Raw genomic sequence first — 24772 nt, 5'->3', positions numbered from 1 at the left:
TAAACTGAAACATCTTAAAGAGTGACAATTGGACTGTGTCAAATGTATTCAAGGTACTTATGGATGGCAATGTGTTTCAAATTAGAGGGTACAGGTTTAATGTTTAAATCTTTTTCCACTAATGAAGGTCATGTGGAACCTAACTCCAATTTTAACATTGATTCTCATAGGAAGCAATGTTTCACAGAGATACAATTGATAAAACAAAGAGCATAGAACGTAGAACAGTGCAGCACAATATAAGCCTTTTGTGCTGACCTTTTATCCTACTCTAAGGTCAAACTAATGTACACACCCTTAATTTTACGATCATCCATCAAAGAGTCACTTAAATGTCTGTAATGTCTCTGACTCGATGACCACTGCTGGCAGTGCATTCCATGCACCACCACTCTCTGTGTAAAGAACCTACCTCTTACATCTCCCCTAAACCTTCCCCCAATCACATTAAAATTATGCTCCCTTGTGATAGTCATTTCTGCCCTGGGAAATAGTCTCTGGCTATCCACTCTATCTATGCCTCTCATCCTCTTGTACACCTCTATCAATTGACCTCTCATCCTCTTTGTTCCAATGAGAAAAGCCCAACTTCCTCAACCTTTCTTTGTAAGTCATGCCCTCCAGTTCAGGCAGCAGGCAACAATACAGCTGATCCCATTATTAGAGCCACTGATGTGACCAGTTCACATTCTGTTTTTATTAAATATTGACTGGGATTTTGTGATTAATGGTGAAGAAAGGGTTTTGTAGTTGATCTTGACCTCAGCTGCAAGCTTAGTGGGTGGCACGGTGGTACAGTGGTTAGCACTGCTGCCTCACAGCGCCAGAGACCCGGGTTCAATTCCCGCCTCAGGCAACTGACTGTGTGGAGTTTGCATGTTCTCCCCGTGTCTGCGTGGGTTTCGTCCGGGTGCTCTGGTTTCCTCCCACAGTCCAAAAATGTGCAGGTCAGGTGAATTGGCCATCCTAAATTGCCTGTAGTGTAGGTAAGGGGTAGATGTAGGGGTTTGGGTGGGTTGTACTTCGGCGGGGCAGTGTGGACTTGTTGGGCCGAAGGGCCTGTTTCCACACTGTAAGTAATCTAATCTTACCTCGTGATGCTGGTTCAGGAATTCAGCACCTATGAGGGTGGATAGCCTCATGCTGTGGGTCACAGTGTATCCATGCAGTAATCTGTGGCCATGCAGCGAAAGGATGACGATGGGGCTGTGACAGGAAGCAATAAGCATGATATCATTCAAAACTGAATGGCTCCAGCATTTGTCATGTTAAAAAGTAATTGAAACCAAAAACTAATGGGATTTTCTTTTTATTCACTTGGGGGAAGTGGATTTTGCTGGCATTTGTTACCCATACCTGGTTGCCCCTTGAGAAGGCGGAGAGCTGCTTCCTTGAACTGCTGCAGTCCATGTGCTGTAGGTTGACCTTTAATGCCCTTAGGGAGGGAATTCCAGGATTTTAACCCAGCAACAGTGAAGGAACAAACATTCCAAATAAGGATGTTGTATGGTTTGGAGGGAACTCACAGGTAGATGCATTGTCTTGCATCTATTGCCCTTGTGCTCTCGATGATCAAGCTCTGGGATTGGAAAGTGCGAGTGTCTGCAGTATATCCTGTAGATGGTACACTCTGCTGCCATTGTCCCCCATAGTAAAGGGAGTGAATGCTGAAGGTGGTGGATTGGGTACCAGTCAAATCAGCTCCTTAGTGTTGAACTTCTTGAACATTGTTGGAGCTGCCCTCATCCAGGCAACTGGAGAGTACAAAATCTGAAATTTATGCATATTTTTAAAAGTTACATAAATTACTTCAAAAAAGCCATGTGCTTTAAGCATTTAAAATGTCATAAATCTTGTTTAAAAGGTTACTTACAGTAAAACATTTAAAAAGCCTGATGTCCTATTAAAGTCATTCTGAAGATTTGAAAAATCTGATGAATCTTGTTGCATTTATTTGAACAATTGAAGTGATCTGCTGGAAAGTTGAAAAGCCTACCCATGCCCGATGGTAAAGTTCCTTCTGGTTCCAGTATCCTTAAGTACATGTGAAATGGGAGGAGATTCCTAATGCTTTGAAATACTAAGTTAAAAACTCATACAACACCAGGTTATAGTCCAACAGGTTTAATTGGAAGCACACTAGCTTTTGGAGCGCCGCTCCTTCATCAGGTGATATCAGACTATCACCTGATGAAGGGACATCGCTCCGAAAGCTAGTGTGCTTCCAATTAAACCTGTTGGACTATAACCTGGTGTTGTGTGATTTTTAACTTTGTACACCCCAGTCCAACACCGGCATCTCCAAATTTTGAAATACTAGACTGAGAACTTTTCAGTCAGAACAATTCATCACGAGTGGGCAATCAGACCAGTTTCTTACTATCACTGTGTCTTTCATTTTAATCTGAATGTCGATAACTGATAATGCAAGGTCTCCAGAGCAGCATCAGTTGGCATGCTTACGAGCAGCAGTGTAACTCTGAATGTTGCTGAGCTCACCACCGTGCAATGATGGTGAATGCTAAAACCTTCACTGTGATTACGTTTGCAAATTCCACCTAATTATTCCAGGAATTATCAGTGTAGGAGAGTACTACAACAGTTAATTTTTCTGTGCAAACAACAGACCAGTATGGGCACAGAAGATGTAAGCGCTCAGCAGTCCCCACAGTAACTGTGACGAAATAAATGTTGCTTGGATAATGTTTAATGTGGAAGAACTTTCCAAATCATTTGAAAGGAAGTCAGGTACATGGTTATTAAATACATACAGGCTTTGTGAATGATTCAGTTATGAACAGGCTGTGTCTTTTTAAGAATGAAGCTAATAGTTATGTATACCGAATGAGTATTGGAAACAGGCCCAAAACTATAAAAAGCAATGATTAGGGTCATTTCAGTGGATTGAATCCAACAAATTGCGATCCCCTCTGAGATAGGTGAATTTTAGTTACATCTCATGAGACTAAGGGAGCTGTGTTTATAGCAGCTGTTGATAACAGTTAGTGTTTAGGTTCAGAGATTAGATTTTGGGACCCAGACTTGGCATTGCATAACCAACTCACGTCTGGTCCACTGGTTACATCAAAGTGAGAATTAAGATTGACAGACTGCCATAAAGGCTGAACTGGTTCAGGAGTGTTCTTTAGTGAAGAGATCTTTGCCTAGATTGGCCAGCATGTGACCCTAGTCTCAACACCACCCTATAGAGTAGCTTAGTAACATATTCAATCAGACCAACTAGAGACAGACAATGAATGCTGAATTTGTTAGTGATGTCCTCATCTGGAGAACAAATAATAATATAAATGTAGAATATAAAATGCAGGAACTGACAAGTTTGATATTACCTTTAATCAGGGCCGTCAGACCTTCCAACGCTTTGATAAGTTTAATGCCAAGTACAATCCAGTGGGTGCCAGTGAACTCCGTGATCTTTACCTGAAGACAGAGAATGCCATTGATGGAGAATACTTTGCTCACATCATTAAGGTAAAGTTGTATCGATTTCATAGCTTTCTTTTCACGCTGATGTCTGTGTCCTCTGCTGCTCCAAGTCTCACTCAACAAGAGTCCTCTGTTTCCCAAAATATCAAACTTTGATGACCTCATCCTCAAGAGCCAATATGACATCTCTCCTCCTGTCTGTGAAAGCTACCACACTCTTTGCTCTTTGAACTATGACCTCTTTACATATCCCTTCTGGCTACAACGTCAGTGGACTCTTCAACTCTCAGCTCAGCTCCCAGGCCTGATCATCAGAGCTGGCGATGGAGACTGAGACTGAGCAAACTGCCCTGTAGTTATGTGTTTTTAATTTCTTTTCCTGTTTAAGGTAGTAAATTGGCAGTTCTCTGGGACCTTTCCAGAACCTACTTGTAAGGGGCTGATTTAAACTTGGCCAAGTTGGTATCTATGGGCAATGATGGGTAACATGATGTACCTATAATTCTGATTGCCAATTTGAAACAGAACTGGATACATTATGGCTGCTCTGATCAGTTTCAATGGCACAGAGATTGAAAGGGACCAAATGAAAAGACAGAAGTGGTAAATTATTTTGAGGGATGCCAGAGGAATACTTCTGCTCCTTATGGGTACCCAGAATTCCATGCAGCTTCCTCTTCCTTATCCCCCTAGAATGGGCCATCCGATATTGCACTGGTCTGAATCCGGCACAGTGTGTTGAGAAAGCCATTTAGGAGTGAACAGTTTACCAGTTCAATTTAAATGTAGAGTGGGACTCTCTCAACTTAACATTGATTAATCAATCACCTTCCATGGCCAATCTGATCGTTACCATTCTACCCCAATGTGTGAAGGTCATCTGTGATGGCACCCAGGGTCAAATAGCCCATTACCACTCAATGGTCAGGCTGATGTAAGGAGTAGCATCTCTTAGGCAAGTATGGGATAGCTGCTGGATATCAGCAGCTCAGTGTGAATTGGTCATCAGGAGGGATGGATAGAAAATTAAAGACAGGTAGTCCTCCATATTCATCTGTAGTACAACCATCTTCCAATAGTCCAATTCTTCTCCAAATTCTTAAATTTTAGAGGTGCATTTACCTCATGAAGATTGGTGGGCCAGCTTTTCTTTGTTTAGTTGCAAAAAGACAATTGATGTTGCTCAGAGTCCAAAAATTACTCTGGAATTAATACTCCTCTCTGCATTTAAATTTCATTACCTAACAATTCTCTGTGAACCTAGAGTCTGAGTTAGGTTTGCAATTCTTCAGTTTATTCTTAAATTCCAACATTTGGACAATCTTCTCTGCTCCTCATTCTGTCTGTTTGAGAAAGTAACCAGTTGATGTACAGATTCAGATGATTTCTGAAAGCAGCCAGACTGGGATGACTGGGTCATGGAGTCATATAGCATGGAGCCAGACCCTGAGGGCCAAATGGTCCTTGCTGACCAGGTTTCCCAAATTGAACTACTCCCTCCTGGGAATAAAGCTCAACCTAAAGCCCCTGGTGAGAAGCCCAGATTTTATGCCATGCAAATATCATTCCCCACTAACTTTGATGGAAACTCACATTAAGAAGATGTCCAAAGATGTGCAAGTTAGATGGTTTGGCCATGCTAAAAATTGTCCTTTGGTGTCCAGGGATGTGCAAGTTAGATGGGTTAGCCATGGTTAAAAACCCCACGTAGAGTCACAGGGATGGGGTGGAGGGGTAGATCTGGGTGGGATACTCTTCAGAGGGTTGGTGCAGATGCAATGGACTGAATGGCTTTTTTTCCTGCACTGCAGTGATTCCCTGGTCCTAAGCAAGGTGGAAAAGTCGTACTTGTTTGTGATGGCTTCCTGTTGGCAGGATTGGGTTAAAAGCGCAGTCATTAATGTCTTTCCTCCCTGCTGTGGAAATGATTGCGACTGGAGGTACTCAATGGCAGAAACAGCTCTTGGTACATCAATGTGTGTTTCTGCTCCAAACCGTTAACTCTCTCAGTGTCCTGAAATACAACAATAGCTGTCACTCATACTGATGTTGTCTCTGTATTGTTGCAGGAAGTGGCATCAGATTTGGAAGATGCCAAGTACCAACACGCAGAGCCACGTTTGTCCATTTATGGGCGGTCACCAGATGAGTGGTCTAAGCTGGCATCTTGGTTCATCAAGCACAGGGTCTTCTCTCCTAAAATGAAATGGATGATTCAGATCCCCAGAATTTAGTAAGTCAAAAGCTGAACCAGAAATGAGTGGCTTAAGAGGTTAGTTGTGTTGTTGGCTAGAATCTAATAGAGACAGGCTGCTGATGTATGGCAAACTGAAGGGAATGGAGTGTCCACAGGGCACCCTGAAGGGTTACAAAGCAGGAGAAAAGCTGAGGTAAAATAGAAACTTTAGGTTTCCCTGTTGGTCCCTGAAATTTTGTTTGTGGTTAGTATTGTAGGGTTTATTTAAACATTAAGTTCTAGGCAATTTGAGCTCTGAGTTCCACAACTGCATGACTCAATGGAGGTCAAGGCAGGTTTTCTTGTTTTGATCCATTCTTGACAACTCCAAAACAGAGTGATTTGGAAGGGAGGGAGGGAAGTAAAGTGTGGTGTAGAATAGACTTTCATGAAAGGTGTCCCATCATCTTGGAATTCTGAACATGGAATATCAGGCCAATAGAAGGCTGGGATTCTCAATAGTGAGGCTGCCACACCTTGGGTAGTCACTTGATTGTACTTTTATTTTCACAAGATATGGGAATTACTGGCAAGTCCAGCCTTTGTGTGCATCCCTTGTTGCCCTTGAACTGGATAGTTTACTCAGTTTCAGAGCCTAACCCAATTAAGATCAGCAGCACAGCTCTCTGGCTGAAGTCAACATGTAGGCCAAATTAGGTAAAGTTGGCAGTTTTCATTCCTAAAGGGCATTAGGGAACCAGATGGATTCTACAATAGCTGGCAGATTACCCAGATAACTGTCACGATCACCAGTTTCCAATTCCAGATTTATTTATGAATTGAACTTAAATCGCACTTAATTCCTAAAGCAGTAACCTGGGCCTTTGGGATACTAGCTCAGTAAGGTTGCCACCATGCCACCATCTTCTCAAACTGGAGAGAAAGTCTGGGTGGCAGAAAATGGACAATAACTGAAGAGGATTCCCATGTGAAGGAAAACATGGAACAATATTTGAAATATCTTGACAGTTCCAAATTGGCGATATTGCAAAATGCAATCAGTCTGCAGCACAGTGAAGAGATTACTAACTTCCTCCAATGCTTCTGAAAGTCCTGAAGTTTCTGCTGATTTGTACCTATTTTGATGTTTTTTGTACCAAATCTGCTTGCTTTGTTTCTCATCATTTTTGTTTTAACTCTTACTTTTAAGTGATATTTTCAGAGCCCAAAACTTTGTCCCACACTTTGGAAAAATGCTTGAAAACATCTTCATGCCAATCTTTGAAGCAACGGTGAATCCTCAGGATAATATCAAGCTCAGCATCTTCCTGAAATATGTGAGTGAGGATCTCCAAACCAGTAAGACCTGTTGCCCTTTTCCAAGGGCTCTGTAACGTTGTACATGATAGAAACGTCTGATGGAGAGTCAGCAGCTCTTCATTGACTTCAATGGACATGAGGAAAGAAGTAAAGATAACTCCCATTTGTCTAACACCCCCCCCCCCGACAATATTGTACCCAAGTGAATGTTACCTCAGAAGTTTTGAAGTACATTGCACTGTTACTTATAAAACTTTCTGATTCTCCTCAATTTCGAAGCCTTTACTATATATCGTCACAGGGACAGTTATTCCATTATCGCAGCAAGCAAGTGTTGTGTGGCATCTTCTCTATTTGCCCTTCAAATTGTTTCACAAGTCCTGAGCATTGTTCAGCTCTCTGAACCAAATTGCATGCACACTAGCAGGTCATTGTTGTCTGGCGGATTAAACTTTGTGAATTTGTCTACATAACAACAGTCATTACACTGCCACTGAGCAAACAGTCACGTTTCCCAACCAGTGGCTCGGTTGGCTCTGAGCCAGAAGGTCATATTCAAGTTCAAGTCCCTCACCAGGATGTCGAGCACAAACTCAAAAACTGATCGAGGATGACATCAGAGGAGGGGAAACGGCAGGGGGAATGTGCCTGTCAACTTCCCAGCTTCCTCGGATTCACTCAAAGCAGGCATGGTCAAGGACTATTGCCCCACCCTGAGGTTAACTGAGCCCCGTAAGAAGCTGATTAATGTATATTTCTGCTAAAAAAGGAAGGGAGTGTACAGCACAGGCCGGATGCAGTTTGTCGCCTCCATGTGAGGTCAGCGAGTGGGTGAGGGATGTGCCCTCCAGATCAGGCATCTTTTGTCCCTTGCATTATCTCCATAGAGGCAAGTGCTACCCCTCAAATCTGCTCCTTTGGCAGATCCTGCCTTGTTGGTCCTTGCAAGCCCTTGCTCTGTTTCTGTCTCCCATTGCTGCTAATCTGGAGAGTTGCAGTACTAGCAGTATCCACCACATCCAGTGGCAGTGCTGAGACTGAAATGCTGCTGGCCAACTGACTGGCTGGCCACTCTGGGAAGCAGGATCTTCAATGCAAAGGGACCGATGCCCCTGACGCCAGGCAATTAATTACCCGATGGGCTTGCAATACCATCTGTGCGCCTGATTGTCAGCACATTTCCCAACCAGTGGCTCAGTGGTTAGCACTGCTGCCTCACAATGCCAGGGACCTGAATTTGTTTCCACCCTCGGGCAACTCCTCTGTGTGGAGTTTGCATATTGTCCCCGTCTCTGTGTGGGTTTCCTCCTACAGTCCATACATGTGCAGGTTAGGTGGATTGGCCATGCTAAATTGTCCATAGTGACAAGGGAGGCGTAAGCTAGGTGAATTAGCCATGGCACATGAAGAGTTACAGGGATAAGGTAGGGATGTGGGTCTGAGTGGGATGCTCTTCGGAGGGTTGGTGTGGACTTGATTGGTCGAATGGCCTAGGGATTCTATGAATTTCAGCCCTCACAATGCAGTCCTGAGGGAATACTACAAAGGATATTGAGTTTTGGATACAAAATTAAACCATTTCCATCATATGGTCTCTCTGATGGATTTAAAAGATTCCATGCTTCTATTCCAAAGAAACATAGAGGAGAGTTGTAGCCAATCTACAAAACTAGATGATTCAACTGTTATTGCATTGTTGTTTGTGGGAGCTTGCTGTGTGTAAATTTCCTGCCACATTGCCTACATTATAATAGTGACTACATTTTAAAATATTTACTTGGCTATAATGACACTGAAGTTGCTATATAAATATTGATTTGCTTTCTTTACATCAAAGTGATTGGTTTGATATGAAGAGGCTTGGGGTGGTTAGGATAGATGGTGTTCAGGCAGCATGTAAATGCAAGTCTTTATTATAGAAGTGGAGAATTCTAAACGATTGATAATTATTTTATGCTGGCTAATGAACTTCATCTCATCCTTTCCTAAATGCCCCAGATCACCGGGTTTGACAGTGTTGATGATGAGTCCAAACACAGTGGCCACATGTTCTGCTTAAAGAGCCCCAAACCCCAGGAATGGACAATGCCAAAGAATCCTTCATATTCTTACTATCTCTGCTATATGTATCTCAACATCATGGTCCTCAACAACCTCCGAAGGTAAAACTCTTTCACCAGGCATGAGCTGCAGTAGGAGATTGAAACGTACTGCTACATTTGTTGACTATTTATGTGCACAGAGAGCATTGATTAATTGCTCACAGCAACACCTCATTACATTACCACTTACTTCCACCTCTGTAACATTGCCCATCTTGCCGGAGATACAGAGGTGGAAGTAAGTGGTAATGTAATGATGTGTTACCTTGAGACATGACTGTTCCAGCACTTTCTAGGCCTCCTCCTTTCCACCCTCTGTAGATGTGAGCTGGTCCTTTTCTTAACTTTCACCATATCCCATTACTTCTACCCTTACCAAATCTATACTGACTCCCAATTGTCGTGCATCAATACTGTTTCTATGCGACCAAAAGAGTGGGGATATGAGTTCAACTCCTACCGTAAAAGTTGGTGAAGTTTAAATTCAATGAGTAAGTCTGGAATTGCAAGCTAATATCAATAATAACAACTGTGACAATTGTCATTATTGTAAAAACCCATCTAGTTATATAGTACAATACAGCATAGGAACAGGCCCTTTGGCCCACCAAGCCTACACAATCCTGAATCCTTATTTAGACCAATGGCGTACTGCTTATGTGTGGTTTCTAACCCTCTTTTTGCCTCATGTTCACCTGCCTATCAAAGTGCACCTTAAACTTTGCTAACGTGCTTATTTCCAGCACCTGCATTGTCAGTGCGTTCCAAGCACCCACCGCCCTCTGCATGAAAGATTTCCCCACATTCCCTAAACTTTCTCGCCCTCACCTTCAACCTGTGCTCTCTTGTAGTTGACAAAGCCTCTAATTATCCAAAAACCTCTGACTATCCAAAAGGCTTTGACTATTAGTTCCCCAATACCTTACATGGAAGGAAATTAGCTGTCCTTATCTGGTCTGGCCGATATGTGATGCTAGACCCAGAGCAATTTGTTTTTTATTCCATAACACCAGGTATTTACTAAATGAATGAAGTTATAAGTTTTAACTCAAATTAATTTACTGCACAAAAAATTGAAGCATTACTATTAACCACTACACTCTAAGTGTTGATTACATTAAAGATATTAACATTACAATGTACATAGTTACTTATTTTCTAAACCAAATTTCCTTCCACACCTATTTCATTGACCCCCACAAAACACGAGTCAAACATTCATCAAAAGATGGAAAATTAACTATTTGGCCTGAATACTGTTTCAATGCTTCATGAAAAGGACATGATTTCCTTAGGCTTCTGTTTACTTCCAAAAAGATTTGCCCTTTTGAGTGGCTCAGTGGTTAGCACTGCTGTCTCACGACACCAGGGTCCCAGGTTCAATTCCAGCCTCAGGCGACTGGCTGTGTGGAGTTTGCACATTCTCTCTGTGTCTGCGTGGGTTTCCCCCTGCAGGCCAGGTGAATTGGCCATGCTAAATTGCCCATACTGTTAGGTGCATTAGTCAGAGGGAAATGGGACTGGGTGGGTTACTCTTCAAAGGGTCGGTGTGGACTTGTTGGGCCAAAGGGCCTGTTTCCACACTGTAGGGATCTAATCTTCAAATCTCTCACAGTTAATCGCAAGCATCTTAATCATAGCTACACAGGCTCAGAGCAATCCTGGTTATGTTATTAATCCTGGAGTCTTTGTATCTAGAACTCTCTGTTTAGCTATCCCACAAACCCAGCTTAGTTAAGAATTGTTTGGCGAACAAGAGGTTTTAACCAGTTACTGATTTTCATGAACTCTGCTGGAACAAAATGTTCTTTGCTCTGTAGCTAGATTAATCTAAGCACTTTACAAACCATTCATCCCTACTCTTATCAATTCCTAGGGAACATAATTCTTAAATTCCATTCCCCCAACATTAAATATACCTTGCCAAAATAACATGGATTTAGGATTTCTTCATTATTCTACCTTTTAGAATGTGGCTTTATTTGATTGTAATAATTGAAGAATTCTTATGATCTTTCTTTGAGGTGGGTAGGTGTGAGACAGTATTTGCATTTGAGAATGGAATATCATCACCTGGGATATTGTTCTGGCTGATTTTCACATCAGTGTTTCACTATCTCCCCCATTCCACTTTGGATTCTATTAGAATTTCCAGATTAAACACCGAGTACATATTGTGTGGAAATGGTACAACGATGAAGTGAATCAGAATCTTGAATCGCTGAAGACATAAATAAAGATCCCAGCGCTCAAAGGGATTTGTACAATGTAACAATTCTCTTCAAAATTGCTCAAAAGGAAGAACTTTCACCCTTGTGTTAGTGAAAATGTCAGACATATCCTTGGAAGGTGGTCACTCATATTTTAAGTGATAATGGGTTCCCGTGGTTAACTGGTATAACTCAGCCTATCCATTGGTCCCTGGCAAACTGCTGAGTTTTTAAAAAAAGCACATTAAAAATGCTTTTGGAACAAATGCTTGTGAAATAAAACTCCCTCATTAGAGTAAGGACCATTTATAGCTTGGCAGTTACATGGAGTGTTTTTACCACCCAAAAACATATGCTGGATGACAATGGTTATAAAGATTTTAATTCAATTCATTTTTTTGACCTTTTGCTACAATGTGATTTGAGCCCATATTCCCAGAACATTAACCTGGGGTTCTGGGTGATTAGCTCAGCGACATTGCCACTAAACCACAACCTCCACTTAATCGAAATGTCAGCATAAATTAAATTGAGCGATGGTTGGCAAGGAAGTGAGCCAATTAAAATGAATTAAGGGATTGATCCAATTCCTTTCTCATTTCAATTTGGCTGACTAAAGTTTAAATTGCTATGTCAAAGACATTCAGCCCCCAGGTGGCAGTGTTCCCTTTTGAAAACTTCATTGAGGCTCGAGCTGCTATTTTAACCTGAACCCTGAGGTGGGGAGCAATGGGGAACAAGAGAAGCAGGAATGTATCTGAATTATTGGGACTGTATTACCTGGCCAAAAGTGATAAATGATATCCTTATAGGTTCAGAGGGCACCCACTCAGTAGGTGGGTTCCGCTGAAGCCACAGCCAAATACCAAGAGACTGGATAGTTAATAAAGGTAACTGTTAATAGGATAACTGTGAATTCGATTAATTCAATTTGTTCTTTGTAATGTTAAGACATGCAATGTACATAACTATGAACAACATGGAAAATTGTACAAGTACCAGAGATTTATTTACATGAATAAAGTATATTTTGAAATAAAAAAAAGATATCCTAATAGGTTCAGACAAATGATCGAAATGGATTTTAACTCTGTGAATGAAAGGGTTTTGATGCAAGTTAATATTAATGGTTGTGTTGTTGTCTCTTTCTTTCAGGGAGAGAGGGTTAAACACTTTCTTGTTCCGTCCACACTGTGGTGAAGCTGGAGCTGTGACACATCTACTGACGGCCTTCATGACAGCGGATAACATCTCCCACGGACTCAATCTGAAAAAGGTTGGGATGCAGTGAGATGCAGCCATTGGGGAATGAGTGAGATCATGATGGTTTGCAGGGAATCCTAGGAAATGGTCTTTCCTCAACTTCCCAACTGGAGCAATCCATTCCTGTAGGCTGGCTCACTCTCATAGAATCCCTATGGTGCAGATAGAGGCCATTCTGGTTCTGGAGTGGATTCACAGGAGGTTCACGAGAATGGTTCCAGGAATGAAATGTTTGAGGACTCTGGGTCCATATTTGATGAAGTTTAGAAGGATGAGGGGGATCTAATTGAAACATACAGAATACGAAATGGCCTGGACAGAGTGGACGTTGGCAAGATGTTTCCATTGATAGGAGAGACTAGGACTAGAGGGCACAGCCTTTAGAACAAAGATAAGGAGAAACTTCTTCAGCCAGAGAGTGGCAAATCTATGGAATTCATTACTACAGAAGGCTGTGGAGGCCAGCTCATTGAGTATATTTAAGACTGAGATAGATAGGTTCTTGAGTATTAAGGAGATCAAAGGTTACGGGGAGAAAGTGGGAGAATGGGGTTGAGTAACTTATCAACTATGATTGGCGGAGCAGACTCAATGGGCTGAATGGCTTAATTTCTGCTTCTATGTGTTATGGTCTTATGGTCATTCAACCCATTGAGTCTGCACCCACCTTCCGAAGAGCATCCCTCACTGACCCTGTAACCCCACAGTTAATCCCCCTAACCTGCACATCTTTCGACTGTGGGAGGAAAGCAGAGTAGAGACCACACACAGACACAGGAAGAACATGTAAACTCTACACTGACCAGGTATCGAGTTGAACTGGGCACTGTGAAGCAGCAGTGCTAACCACTCAGACACCATACCACCCCACCATGATAGGGCTTATGGAAGGCAGTGCAAAGAGACAGCTAAGCTGCTGAGGCAAACAGGAAGGCTTAGACTAGCCTACTAGGCCTTTGACCACAGGCTGTTCCAACAAGTAGTTCCTGTCAGTGGATTCCAGAGGGTCTGGGATAGGGGTGGACAGTGAGGCACAGGGAAGCTATTTCCAACGAAAGAGTTTCCATTCGGAAGGTTTCCAACTGGAGTGATCTCATATGAAGGACTCAGTGGTGGGTTTTCCAAGTGCAGCCAGGAGATCTACATGGGGAAGCAGATTAGAATACTCTCCACACCCCACCTAAAAAAAAGGTTGATCGTGCCCATTCATGAAAAGGTGGCAAAACCCGAGGATGTCTATGTGTACAATTGACTGAACCTCTTATTGTAAATGTGGGAAATTACATCTCTACAATATTTAATGCTGTTAACAGCACCTACTGAAAGAAGTTCGGTCCATTAGGGGATTGATGTCCACAGGTTCTTTGGTGAACAAACATTTGGTTTATCAGTGACAATCAGTGGACAATATAAAAGACTGGGAGAAAGCGAGGGCTGCAGATGCTGGAGTATGGACTGATGAAGAATTTATGCTCAAAACATTGACTCTCATGCCCCTCAGATTCTGCCTGACCAGCTGTGCTTTTCCAGCACCACACCTTTTGAATTCAAAGATTGGGTTAAGAAAGCCTCCTGGACAATTCAATCCTGGCTTATCATTATTCAAACCCTCGATCTCATTAGTACAATTATTATTCCATTCCTCCCAGATCTGCAGCTTGGGTTTGTTTTTATTGTTCTCTGGGATATAGAAGCATGTTCAGAGATATAGAAGCACATTTGGATGCAGAAAACGAAAGTTATAAAGCTGACATTCAGAGGCCACATTCTTCTTTCAGAGTCCAGTGCTGCAGTACCTGTACTTTCTGAGTCAGGTCCCCATCGCCTTGTCTCCTCTCAGCAACAACAGCCTGTTCCTGGAGTATGCTAAGAATCCACTTCCTGAATTTCTGAGGAAGGGGCTGATGGTCTCACTCTCAACTGATGATCCCATGCAATTCCATTACACCAAGGTAAGCACAACTTTTCTGGAGCCCAGACCAGACCTCCTCAAGATATTTTAAGAAGGTAGCCTAGACCCTAACTTTTTCTTATTTTAAGTGCCGTGTTCCAAATGAAATGCCGCTGATCAAACTACTCGACATTAAGCAAAAACAATTTATTTAGACACTATAGTTAATACGTGAACAAAATAGAATTTCGAATAACTTAACTCTTTTGGAAAACTTAACTGAATAATAGATACAGTAACTATTACTAATTAACTGTTCCAATATAGTAACATCCCTTGCGCACGCACACACACATACACATACACACAGGACATGGGTGAAAAAAAGCGAAAAAGAAAAAGAAATATAGTAACATCCCGTGAACACACCCTTTGGCAAAAAGGCAAATTCAGACACAAATTCTCACATGCAATTCTCCAATCCAGAGGGAAAAAACATTAAGAGGAAATTCGGAGAGAGTAGCAGCCAGGAGACATTCACTGAAGTTTCAAACTCTATTGAGTTCCCAACAGCTTCTGATGTTACTGACAAAGCAGATCCCAGAAATCCTGATCTGTGAGAGTTGGCCACATCCATGCAGGCTTTTAAAAAAAAGCCAAGCCCTCGCAAGTTGTTTTCTCGAGTGGTCTTAACTAGTCAGCTCAGCATCTCTCATTCAATCTCCATATTTTAAAAAAAACCCAGGATAAAATAACCTTTTAAAAGCCACAACATTGACACAGACGCCAGACCATTTCCAAAACAGACTTTGGTTTGCCCAGTGTTACTGTAAAGATATCTAGGTTTTTTTTAGTAGAATCAACACTTTTAAAGTGTCTGATAGCTCACTGGCGTAAATGCTTCACATGGTAACATATTAGGTTATAGAACATAGACCATTCTCTGATCTGTCTGAAGACAGCTGCTCTAGGCCAGGCAATATCAGAAATTCCACAATCAATGAAATTTAGGGAACACAAGTATCAGCAAATATTTCCATTTTCCCACATTCCCCATTTGGAAGAAGGAAGGTAAGAAATTTGCATTTGCATAGCATCTTCACAACCTCTATTGCTCCAAAGCAGCAATGAAATGATGGCCATATTTTAAAAAACGTTATTGACTGAGCAATAAATATTGACTAGAGATAACATCTTTGCTGTTCTTCATGTAGTGTCTGCATCATTCTGAGGGCAGGTGGAGTGTTAGTTTTACGTTTCATTTAAATATGGCGCTAGTAATATATTGTCGGTACTGCATTGGAGTAATAGCCAAAAGTTTGAGCTCAAATCATTGGTGTGGGGTTTGAACCCGTAACCTACTGACTCAGAAGCAGAACGCTATCAATGCATTGGAAGAGTACATAGGTGAGTGGTAGCAGGTCATGAGGGCTACACATCCCCTAGGGTTGCAAAGCCATTAACATTAAAGCCATTGGACAAAGGTCCTGGAGGCATCTGATGTTTGCCAGTCTGTGCCCAACACTGCCCTCAGGAGAAGACTCAGATGCAGAATGACCTGCTCGTGTGAGCTCACAATTCAAAATACTGGCTATCCTCAGGTATCTCAGATGTTCTTCAAAACTGAGTAGGTTAGGGGGTCAACTGTTTCTTTCACTTCTCATTAATATACACAGCAGGATTTACTGGGTGTGACAAGATTGACTTTTCTTTCCTCATTCTCCACCCTCTCCCTATTACCTAGCGGACTTGAGGTCATGAGTAATGCCTTTCCCAGAGCCCAAATCATAAGCTGGGGCGTGATACTTCACCAGAGATGGTAAATTGTGCCAGGGAATCTCCTATTCATTATGACTCCATTGAAAAACAGACAGCAAACTTTAATTGATAAAGTCAACAGACTGTCTCACATTTCCAAAGCCGTGAATGTTTGAACAGTTTGTTATGTTGAGCTTCATAAAGTCATACAGTATAGAAATCTGCTGATCTGTTACCATCTGTCAGCTATTGACAGCAGAACTCTCTTGGCCTTTGTCTCAATGCTCTGTGGTAGAAGAGTGGGCAAGTTAGGGCTCTTGTAGTGCAATGTTTACCTCAGAGCTCGGAGGCCCAGTTTTCTGACATGTATCCTTTTATGTCAGCCAGGACTCCATGATTTGGACCAGTATAACAGCCCCAATCAGGAACACCCAGATCCTACCAGACTAGAGATTTCAGCCATCACCCTCTCTTTTTAAATAATGTTCTGCTTTTCTATTCTTCCTGTCAAAGTTGACAACCTCCCATTTGGCAGATATTTTGCATAGTCGATTAACTAGCTTTTTGTTCCACATGTCTTTCATTGAATTTTAAATTCATAAACTGGCACAGTGACATTTGAACTCACATTTACCAAATCATTAGCCTCGACCTGTAGATTGTTAGGTTAGTAACTTAACCAAAATGCTACCGTATTCCTGTATTCTACTGTTAATCGAATAGACTATTACTGTATCCTTACACTCTATACCTTGTTGGCAGGAACCATTGATGGAGGAATATGCCATTGCTGCTCAGGTCTTCAAGTTTAATACCAGTGACATCTGTGAGATAGCACGGAATAGTGTCCTGCAGAGTGGCTTCTCTGAACAGGTAACTGGATATGACTTGGGGATATTTAAATTGTACTTGTGAGCATTCCAAAGTCACTTTTGAAAAGTTAACACTGTTACACGTTGACATGGGAGGGCAATGGGCTAAAGGCATTATTGCTGTTCATCCAGAAACCCAGGCAATGTTCTGGGAACATAGTTTCAAATGCTGCCATGGCAGATGTTGGAATTCGAATTCAATCAAAATCCGGAATTAAAGTCTGATGATGACCATAAATTCATTGTCAATTGCTGGAAAAACCCATCATGTTCACCAAAGTCTTTTAGAAGGGAAACTGCTCTGCGTGGGGCAGCACAGTGGCTCAGTGGTTAGCACTACTACCTCACAGCAACAGGGTCCCAGATTTGATTCCAACCTCAGGGGACTGTCCGTGTGGAGTTTGTACATTCTCTCTGTGTCTGCGTGGGTTTCCCCCGGGTGCTCTGGTTTCCTCCCACAGTCCAAAGATGTACAGGTCAGGTGAATTGGCCATGCTAAATGGACCACAGTGTTAGGTGCATTAGTCAGAGGGAAATGGACTTGGTTGGATTACTCTTTGGAGGGTCGGTGTGGACTGGTAGGGCCAAAGGGCTTGTTTCCACACTATAGGGAATCTAATCTTGACTGGTTTGGCCTACATGTAACTCCAGACCCACAGCAATGTGGTAGACTCTTAACTGCCCTCTGGGCAATAAATGCTGGTCCATCCAGTGATCCCCTCACCCTGTGAATGAATGAAAAAGATTCTAGTCGCATCACACCTTTTTTTGATTAAATGCCTTTCCCACTTTCAAGATGAAAGTTCAGCCTGTGTATGAACTTTGTATAGTCATACAGCAGAACTCAACTCATATCAAATATATAAATTTATAAATTTATCAAATTTATAAATAAAGTATATAATGAAAAATAGAAGCAAAAGAAATAGTGTTATGCTAAACTTTTGTAAATTCATAGTTGGTGCTAGGTTGGAATACCGAAACTGTTTTTAGACACTGCACTTTAGGAACATGCCTAAGGTCCTTATGAGGCAGCAGAAGTGATTGGAGATGTGGTAGAAGGGTTTAATCCCACCTGTCCTGTTTATAGCTTTCTGCCACAAGATGTACAGTCATGGTATCTCACACTTGTCAAGGGTATTTGGTGAGGAGGCAGGAGAATTGGGTTGACAAACATATCAGCCATTATCGAATGGTGGAACAGACTCAAAGGGCTGAATGGCTTAATTTTGCTCCTATATCTTATGTTATGTCTTATTTCACACCAAAGCCAAAAAGGAAGCCATGGTTCTTGAAACCTCACCATTTCCCTTGACAGCTCCTTGGCTCTGTCCAACCCTTGGCAATTTTCTCAGAGCTAGGTGTAGGGCTTTGTGGTGGGGAGATGTTTGTCATGGGTCTACCCATCTGCAAAAGTGACATTATCTTATGAGAGGCCTGTTTCAGCCTTTTAATCCTGGGGTCTTTCCACCAGGCCTCCAGGTTTCTGAAGGCAGCGGGAGCCAGTCTAGCTGCCTGGAGGTGATCTTTTGGCAAAAGATTAGTGGTCAGTGTTCCTGGCAAGTTTAAAGACTCTCCATCCCAACTTGAGAGGCAGTCCCCCAATCATGTAGGCCTGGATATAAGGCCATAGCTGAATTTATAATTTGAAATAGTTGGAGAGAGGCAACTTAATTCTCAAGTCTGCTCTCAATCCTCATTACAAACTGCTGCTTCGTTCAAGTTGAAAGGCAACTCATTTGAGTGAACCTTCCTCTGACTGATTTGTTACTCTGGACTGAATTGTTTGTCAAACAATTTCACAATTCAGGCTGATACTGAGATTCATAAGGCTCCTGCCTGAGCAGTTTGTACACTAATCATTTTCTGTTGTAATCCTTCTTTGTTCACTGTCTCCTTTCTGTCAGTTTGTTTGCCAAAAGGATTTCATGCTGTTGTCGGGATTGGAGCACAGATTTGAATGCTTATTTCATCTTACTTTTCAGGAGAAGGCTCACTTTTTGGGACCCAACTACCGCCGTGAAGGCCCAGCGGGAAACTGCATTCAGAAGACAAACGTACCTCAGATACGAATGGCCTACCGCTACGAATCACTCTGCTATGAACTGAACCTGATCAAGGAAGGAATGAAAGATCTGGAGTAAAAGAGTTGTTGCTACATCAGTGGGGGTTTACTGGTGTGTGGCTGTTCGGCCCTAAGCCATGAAAGCTCCTCCTGTAGTTTTGGAGCTGTTTTGGACTTAAGAGAGACCCATAGCATCTTCATGAGCCAATAGCAACATTTTGGGAAAATTGTTAGTCATTGATGTGAAATATTACTCAAACCTACAATAGGTGACTTCCTGGCCTTTCAATGCATTTAAAGTGTTATCTTCCACTACAACCATGGAAACACCTCATAGTTTCCAGTCACTTGTATACTTATGCCTTTCTTCATTTCACAATCACTTGACCTAAAGTAATGTAATGATATCAAGCTCTATTTATTTTCAATCCGGTTTCATTAAGGTGTAAACACACTGTGATTTGGAACTATGTGTTGCCTCTGTGGCAGCCAGCATTCTGAACATTCTTACTTTGCATCAGGATATTTTCTGATCTATCCACCTATTATTCCCTTATCAGAGCTCCACCTCTCTTTCCAGTTCCAAATGTGATAGATTTAGACAATTTCAGAATATAAGCCTGACTCACGCTCTTTAATGTGTTGCTCTGCTGTGACAAATCCTTATTGTGGTGTGTCTTTTATTCAGCCTTTGGTTCATGAGCCAGTCACCCAGCAATTTCTATCAACCCAAGGTTTAGTGGACATTATGTTTCTCTAATGAAGGGAGAGTATCGCCCTCCTGTTGGGGTCTGCCTGCAATGGCACTGAAATCATCGTCACAACATCCATCTCCCTGTGTGGGAGAGGATCAGGAAAGTACACTTGGCCTCATGTTTTTGAAGCAGTGAGGGAGATTTCCAGGCTCTCAGCCATCAAGCCTTGACTAAAATGGATGTTCATGCATACCAGGATATTGCTTGGTTGTTAAAACTCCATTGGTTGAAGATGTTGATCACTGTTGAAGCTTACACACTGATCATAGGATCCCTAAGGTGTGGAAGCAGACCCTCTGAAATGCATTGCACCCATCTCAGCCCCTCCCTGTAACCCCACATTTCCCATGGCCCAACCACCTAATGTGCACAACTTTGGACCATGGGAGGAAACAGGAGCACCCGGAAGAAACCCACACAGACACAGGGGGAATGTGCAAATTCCACCCCGACAGTCATCCGAGACTGGAATTGAACCCAGGTCCCTGGCACTGTGAGGCAGCAGTGCTAACCACTGAGCCAACGTGCTGCCTTGTTTTTGTGTTTGAGAGAATGGAGATCATTTTCCTCTTTCGACCATAAACAGAACAACATTCACTGCTTTAGGATAGGATGGGGCAAGCATGAAGGACCAATGGAAAATTGGCACGGATGGGTTGGACCGTAGGGTCTTTTTCCATGCTGTACATCGCTATGACTCTATGACTCTAAATATGGCAGATAAAACTCGGAGGTGGCAGCTCTTCACATTAAGACTGGGATATAGCTGGACTCGTGTGTCAGTCATAGCTCTGGCATGAATATTTAGCTCCACATCAGCATGCAATAAAAATATGTACACCTGAGCAGGCAAACTTATGTTGGCGGAAGTAGCCAGCAGCTGAACGGAACTGACTGTCAATATGGAATATTAGTAACAGGCATCTGAATACAGTTGTAGTGATTGTAATGAGATCAGCCAGGTGCATCTCATGGAATATGAGTTCCCTGATTGGACCAGCCCCAATCAGGGAGCCGTGGGCTGATAGATATAAACAGGAGTGTCAGGGGTTCTGTTCACTCTGAGAGCTGGCTCTGAGCTAACTGGGTCAGTGTCAAGGACTCCACATATAAATGAAGGGTGACTCGGTGACAGGATATCGGCCTCTGTGGAGTTATTTCTGTGGTGAAAGAGAAAAAACATGCCCCTGAAGAGATTTTCTTGCAACAGTCATCTTTGAATCGGGATAGGCATTGCTGGTATCAGACCACTATTTGGGAAGCTTGACTCATTCAATTCAGCTTTCAAAGGCTGTGCCTAGTGTGTGGAAAGAATGTGTTATTTTTTTCCAGGCAAATAATATTGGTCAGCTGAAAAGCAAAGAGTAATTCTCCTGACAGCTTGTGGACCTGCAGCTTTCTCGGTTATTAGAAGCCTAACGTTTCCTGTGGCACCAGACACTAAAACCTTTCAGGAGTTGATAGATTTAGTTAGGAATATTATGACCTGAAGCCTTCATTGCTCAGATATTTGAGTACAGATGAATCTCGATTATCCAAATATTGGGTTATCCGAAGGCGATCTTGAGGTCTCAATGGACACATTACATCAAATACATGTTTCCAGCAGTGATTGCGTCTTTTGTTTACAGTGATTAAATAGACACTGTCTCCAAATGACTGACTGCTTGCCCTCTCTCTCTCTCTCCACATACTTTCTCTGGAATTCTACACATGGGTGACCCTAAACGCCCCCTTCCCAGATAATCTCTCCAATATTACCCTGTAAAGGGTAAAGGTGGAACCTGTCAAAAAGTTGCAGTAAAAAGGTGTGTGTGTGTGTGCTAGTTGGAGACTTACCCCACAAAGGGAGCTGCAACAGTCTTGTTTGCCCTGGAGAGGGTGCGGATCTGAATGGGATGGGGGTGGGGGGGGTGGGGAGGGGAGGGTGGGTGGGAGGTGGTGTTGGGGGCAGGGAGAGGTGTTGCATGGGGTTGTGGGGGCAGGGGTGCGAGGTCGGGGGCGGGGAGAGGTGTTGGGGCAGGGGTGGTGTTGGAGGCGGGGAGGTGTTGAACAGGGTTGGGGGCGTGTAGGGGTGGGGGGGCGGTGTTGTGGACAGGGGGAGATGTTGGGGGCGCAGGGAGGTGTTGCCCGAGGTTGGGGCGGGGGCGGGAATGGGGGCAGGGAAGGTGTAGGGGCGGGGAGAGGTGTTGTGGGCGGGGGAGGTGTTGGGGCCACGGGGAGGTGTTGTCCAGGATTGGGGCGGGTGCGGGATGGGGGCAGGAACGATATGGGGGCAGGGGGAGGTGTTGCACGGGGTTGGGGCAGTGGGGTGGGGTTGGGAGCGGGGTTGGGGGTGGGGGGGGGTGGTGTTGGGCCCATCACGTTCAGATAAAGGAGGTTCCCATGTATAGGATGTTGAGGTTGTATAGGATGTTGCTGAGGCCTCTGCTGGAGCACTGTATCCAGTTCTGGTCACTCTGTTATTCAGGATGAAGGATTTGTGTTATAAGCAGAGGCTGGGATTTTTTTCACAGGAGCATGGGAGGTTAAGGGGTGACCTTTCAGAGGCTTATAAAATCATGAGGGCTTCAGACTGGTGTCTTTCCACTGGTGTGAGGGAGTTCAAAACTAGGAGGCATATTTTGAAAGCAAGATGGGAAAGATTTTAAAATGACACTAAAAAAGGGGCAATCTTTTTACACAGGGAGTGGTTCATGTATGGAATGAATTTCTAGAAGAGTGGTGGATGTAGGGACTTTAACAACATTTAAAAGACATCTGCCTAAGTCCAAGAGTAAGAAGTGTTTGGGGGAGGGGGGGGTGGGGAGGGGAGGGTGGGTGGGAGGTGGTGTTGGGGGCAGGGAGAGGTGTTGCATGGGGTTGTGGGGGCAGGGGCAGGTGGGACTAGTGCACAGGCAGGTGGGACTAGTTTAGTTTGGGAACCTGGTCAGCATGGACCGTATTTCTGTGCTGAATGAGTCTATGGCTCTACGCTATTACTTGCAATGTCTGTCCTCACTCGATCTTATCCACCTCTGCCTCCATCACCACCAACCTTGCATGCCCTCTGTGCTGCCTACTCACCTCACTCAGGACAAATGGAGTTTAATTTGGATAAATGTGAGATATTGCAAACAAAGGCAGGACTTATACAATTAATGGTAGGGCCCTGGGTAGTGTAGTAGAACAGAAAGACCAAGGGGTTCAGGTACATTATTCTTTGAAATTTGCAACACAGACAGACAGGGTGGTTAAGGTGTTTAGCATGCTTGCCTTCATTGCTCAGACCTTTTGTGTATAGGAGTTGGGACATCATGTTGAGGTCGTACAGGATCTTGGTGAGGCCTCTTCTGGAATGTTGCGTGCAGTTCTGGTCACCCTGTTAAAGGAAGGATATTACTAAATTGGAGAGGGTTCAGAAAAGATTTACCAGGATGTTGCTGGGAATGGACGGTTTGAGATATAAAAATAGTCTCGGAACGGACAGCCAGACCTCTCTGCCCGCTAGGGTTCATGACAGCCCATAAACCGACAGCCAGGCTCAGACGGCAACTCACCAGAACAAAAGACCCCATACCCATCATGTACCAAACTAACATAATTTACAAGATTCCATGCAAAGACTGCACAACGCACTATATATAGGGCAAACGGGCAGACAACTAGCAGTCCGCATCCATAAACACCAACTAGCCACTAAACACCACGACCAGCTGTCCCTATTAGCTATACACATAGATGATAAGGACCACAAATTTGACAACACAATGATCAGAGAACAAGCTAGACACAAGACAGCCAGAGAATTTCTAGAAGCATGGCACTCAGCCATCGACTCCATCAACATACACATTGGCCTAGACCCAATATACTGGCTACTACAATGAACAACTGGAACCAGCAACTGGAAGCAGCAAGAACAAAACCAAATAAATTCCGGAATACACAATACAGCAGCACTTCACAGGAGGCTCCAAAGCCCTGAAGATGTCACCTTGGCAGGGGACGAAACATCTGCAAATCAACTTCCCCCCCAGCTCAGCGAACACACCCACAACCACGACAACTGGCATCCGAGCTACGAAACTTTACGCAAGTCTTGAACCCAGATTAATCAACTAACAGTATAGAGGAGAGATTAAGCTTTACCATGATAGGATTCTGTCAGGCCCCTTGCTAGTGTTGTGTGACTTTCTTGTGTAGACTATGGTAATATTACAAGTTGATTTCTTCAAATCCAGAACTAACACCAATTTACATGTTAATATGATTGAGGCCCCACCACATTTAATGCTTCAATTACCTGACTGACTATTGGTGTAGATTTTGACATCTGCCAGCTGGAGACATTAGGAACCCAGAGGTCCAAATTGCAATGTCCCAGCACTTCAGAGAGCTGTACCCATCCCACCCTGATGTCCATGCTCAGTGCCATACATAGCCCCATGCACACTCCTAACCTCTCTCCATCAGCACCATCTCACACTATCTCAAAGTTTTTCTAGTTCCATTTCATTCTTCATCTCATTTGACTCTTTCTTTCTTTCAGGTGTTAAAGGTACTGACACCCATCCCCTCCTCTCCCCATTTCTCTGACTCTGGCCCTCCATCTAATCCCATTCCTTGCCATGTATCCACTACATCCACTGACTGTCCCCTTTCTGATGCTGAATGAGCTGTGCTCAGCAAAAGACTTAGCTTTATTCCTTTTGTTATGGACCAGCCCAAACCCCCTCAAACTATATTCAGAAGATAGTCTAGGCCCTACCCTTTTCTTATTTTAAAGGTAAGTGTAAGGCATTGTGGTCTAGGTGCAATGTCATTGGTCAAACTACCAGATTTGAAACAAAACACACTTTATTCATTCACTATAGTTAAAACACAACAAAAGAAAGAATAAAGAAAATAATTGGCTTAGCTATAACTCTAAT

At 43.1% G+C, this 24772-nt stretch overlaps 1 protein-coding gene across 2 annotated transcripts in view; it reads left to right on the top strand.

The window, feature by feature from the left end:
• Nucleotides 1–21515, top strand: part of ampd1 (adenosine monophosphate deaminase 1 (isoform M)) — a 58767-nt gene extending 37252 nt beyond the window's left edge. For both annotated transcript variants that reach the window (XM_072563382.1, XM_072563383.1), the window contains exons 8-15: nt 3361–3492; nt 5517–5680; nt 6834–6960; nt 8942–9105; nt 12411–12531; nt 14297–14470; nt 16930–17040; nt 19025–21515. In XM_072563382.1, coding sequence (XP_072419483.1) covers nt 3361–3492; nt 5517–5680; nt 6834–6960; nt 8942–9105; nt 12411–12531; nt 14297–14470; nt 16930–17040; nt 19025–19183 — 1152 coding nt within the window. In that variant the 3' untranslated portion in view covers nt 19184–21515. The remainder of the gene's footprint in view (nt 1–3360; nt 3493–5516; nt 5681–6833; nt 6961–8941; nt 9106–12410; nt 12532–14296; nt 14471–16929; nt 17041–19024) is intronic.
• The last annotated feature ends 3257 nt before the right edge of the window (nt 21516–24772 follow it).

This window comes from Chiloscyllium punctatum, chromosome 45, assembly GCF_047496795.1.
Source record: "Chiloscyllium punctatum isolate Juve2018m chromosome 45, sChiPun1.3, whole genome shotgun sequence".
Taxonomy (NCBI): domain Eukaryota; kingdom Metazoa; phylum Chordata; class Chondrichthyes; order Orectolobiformes; family Hemiscylliidae; genus Chiloscyllium; species Chiloscyllium punctatum.
Note: the sequence above shows the minus strand (reverse complement) of the source record. Positions and strands in the feature narration are given on the sequence as shown.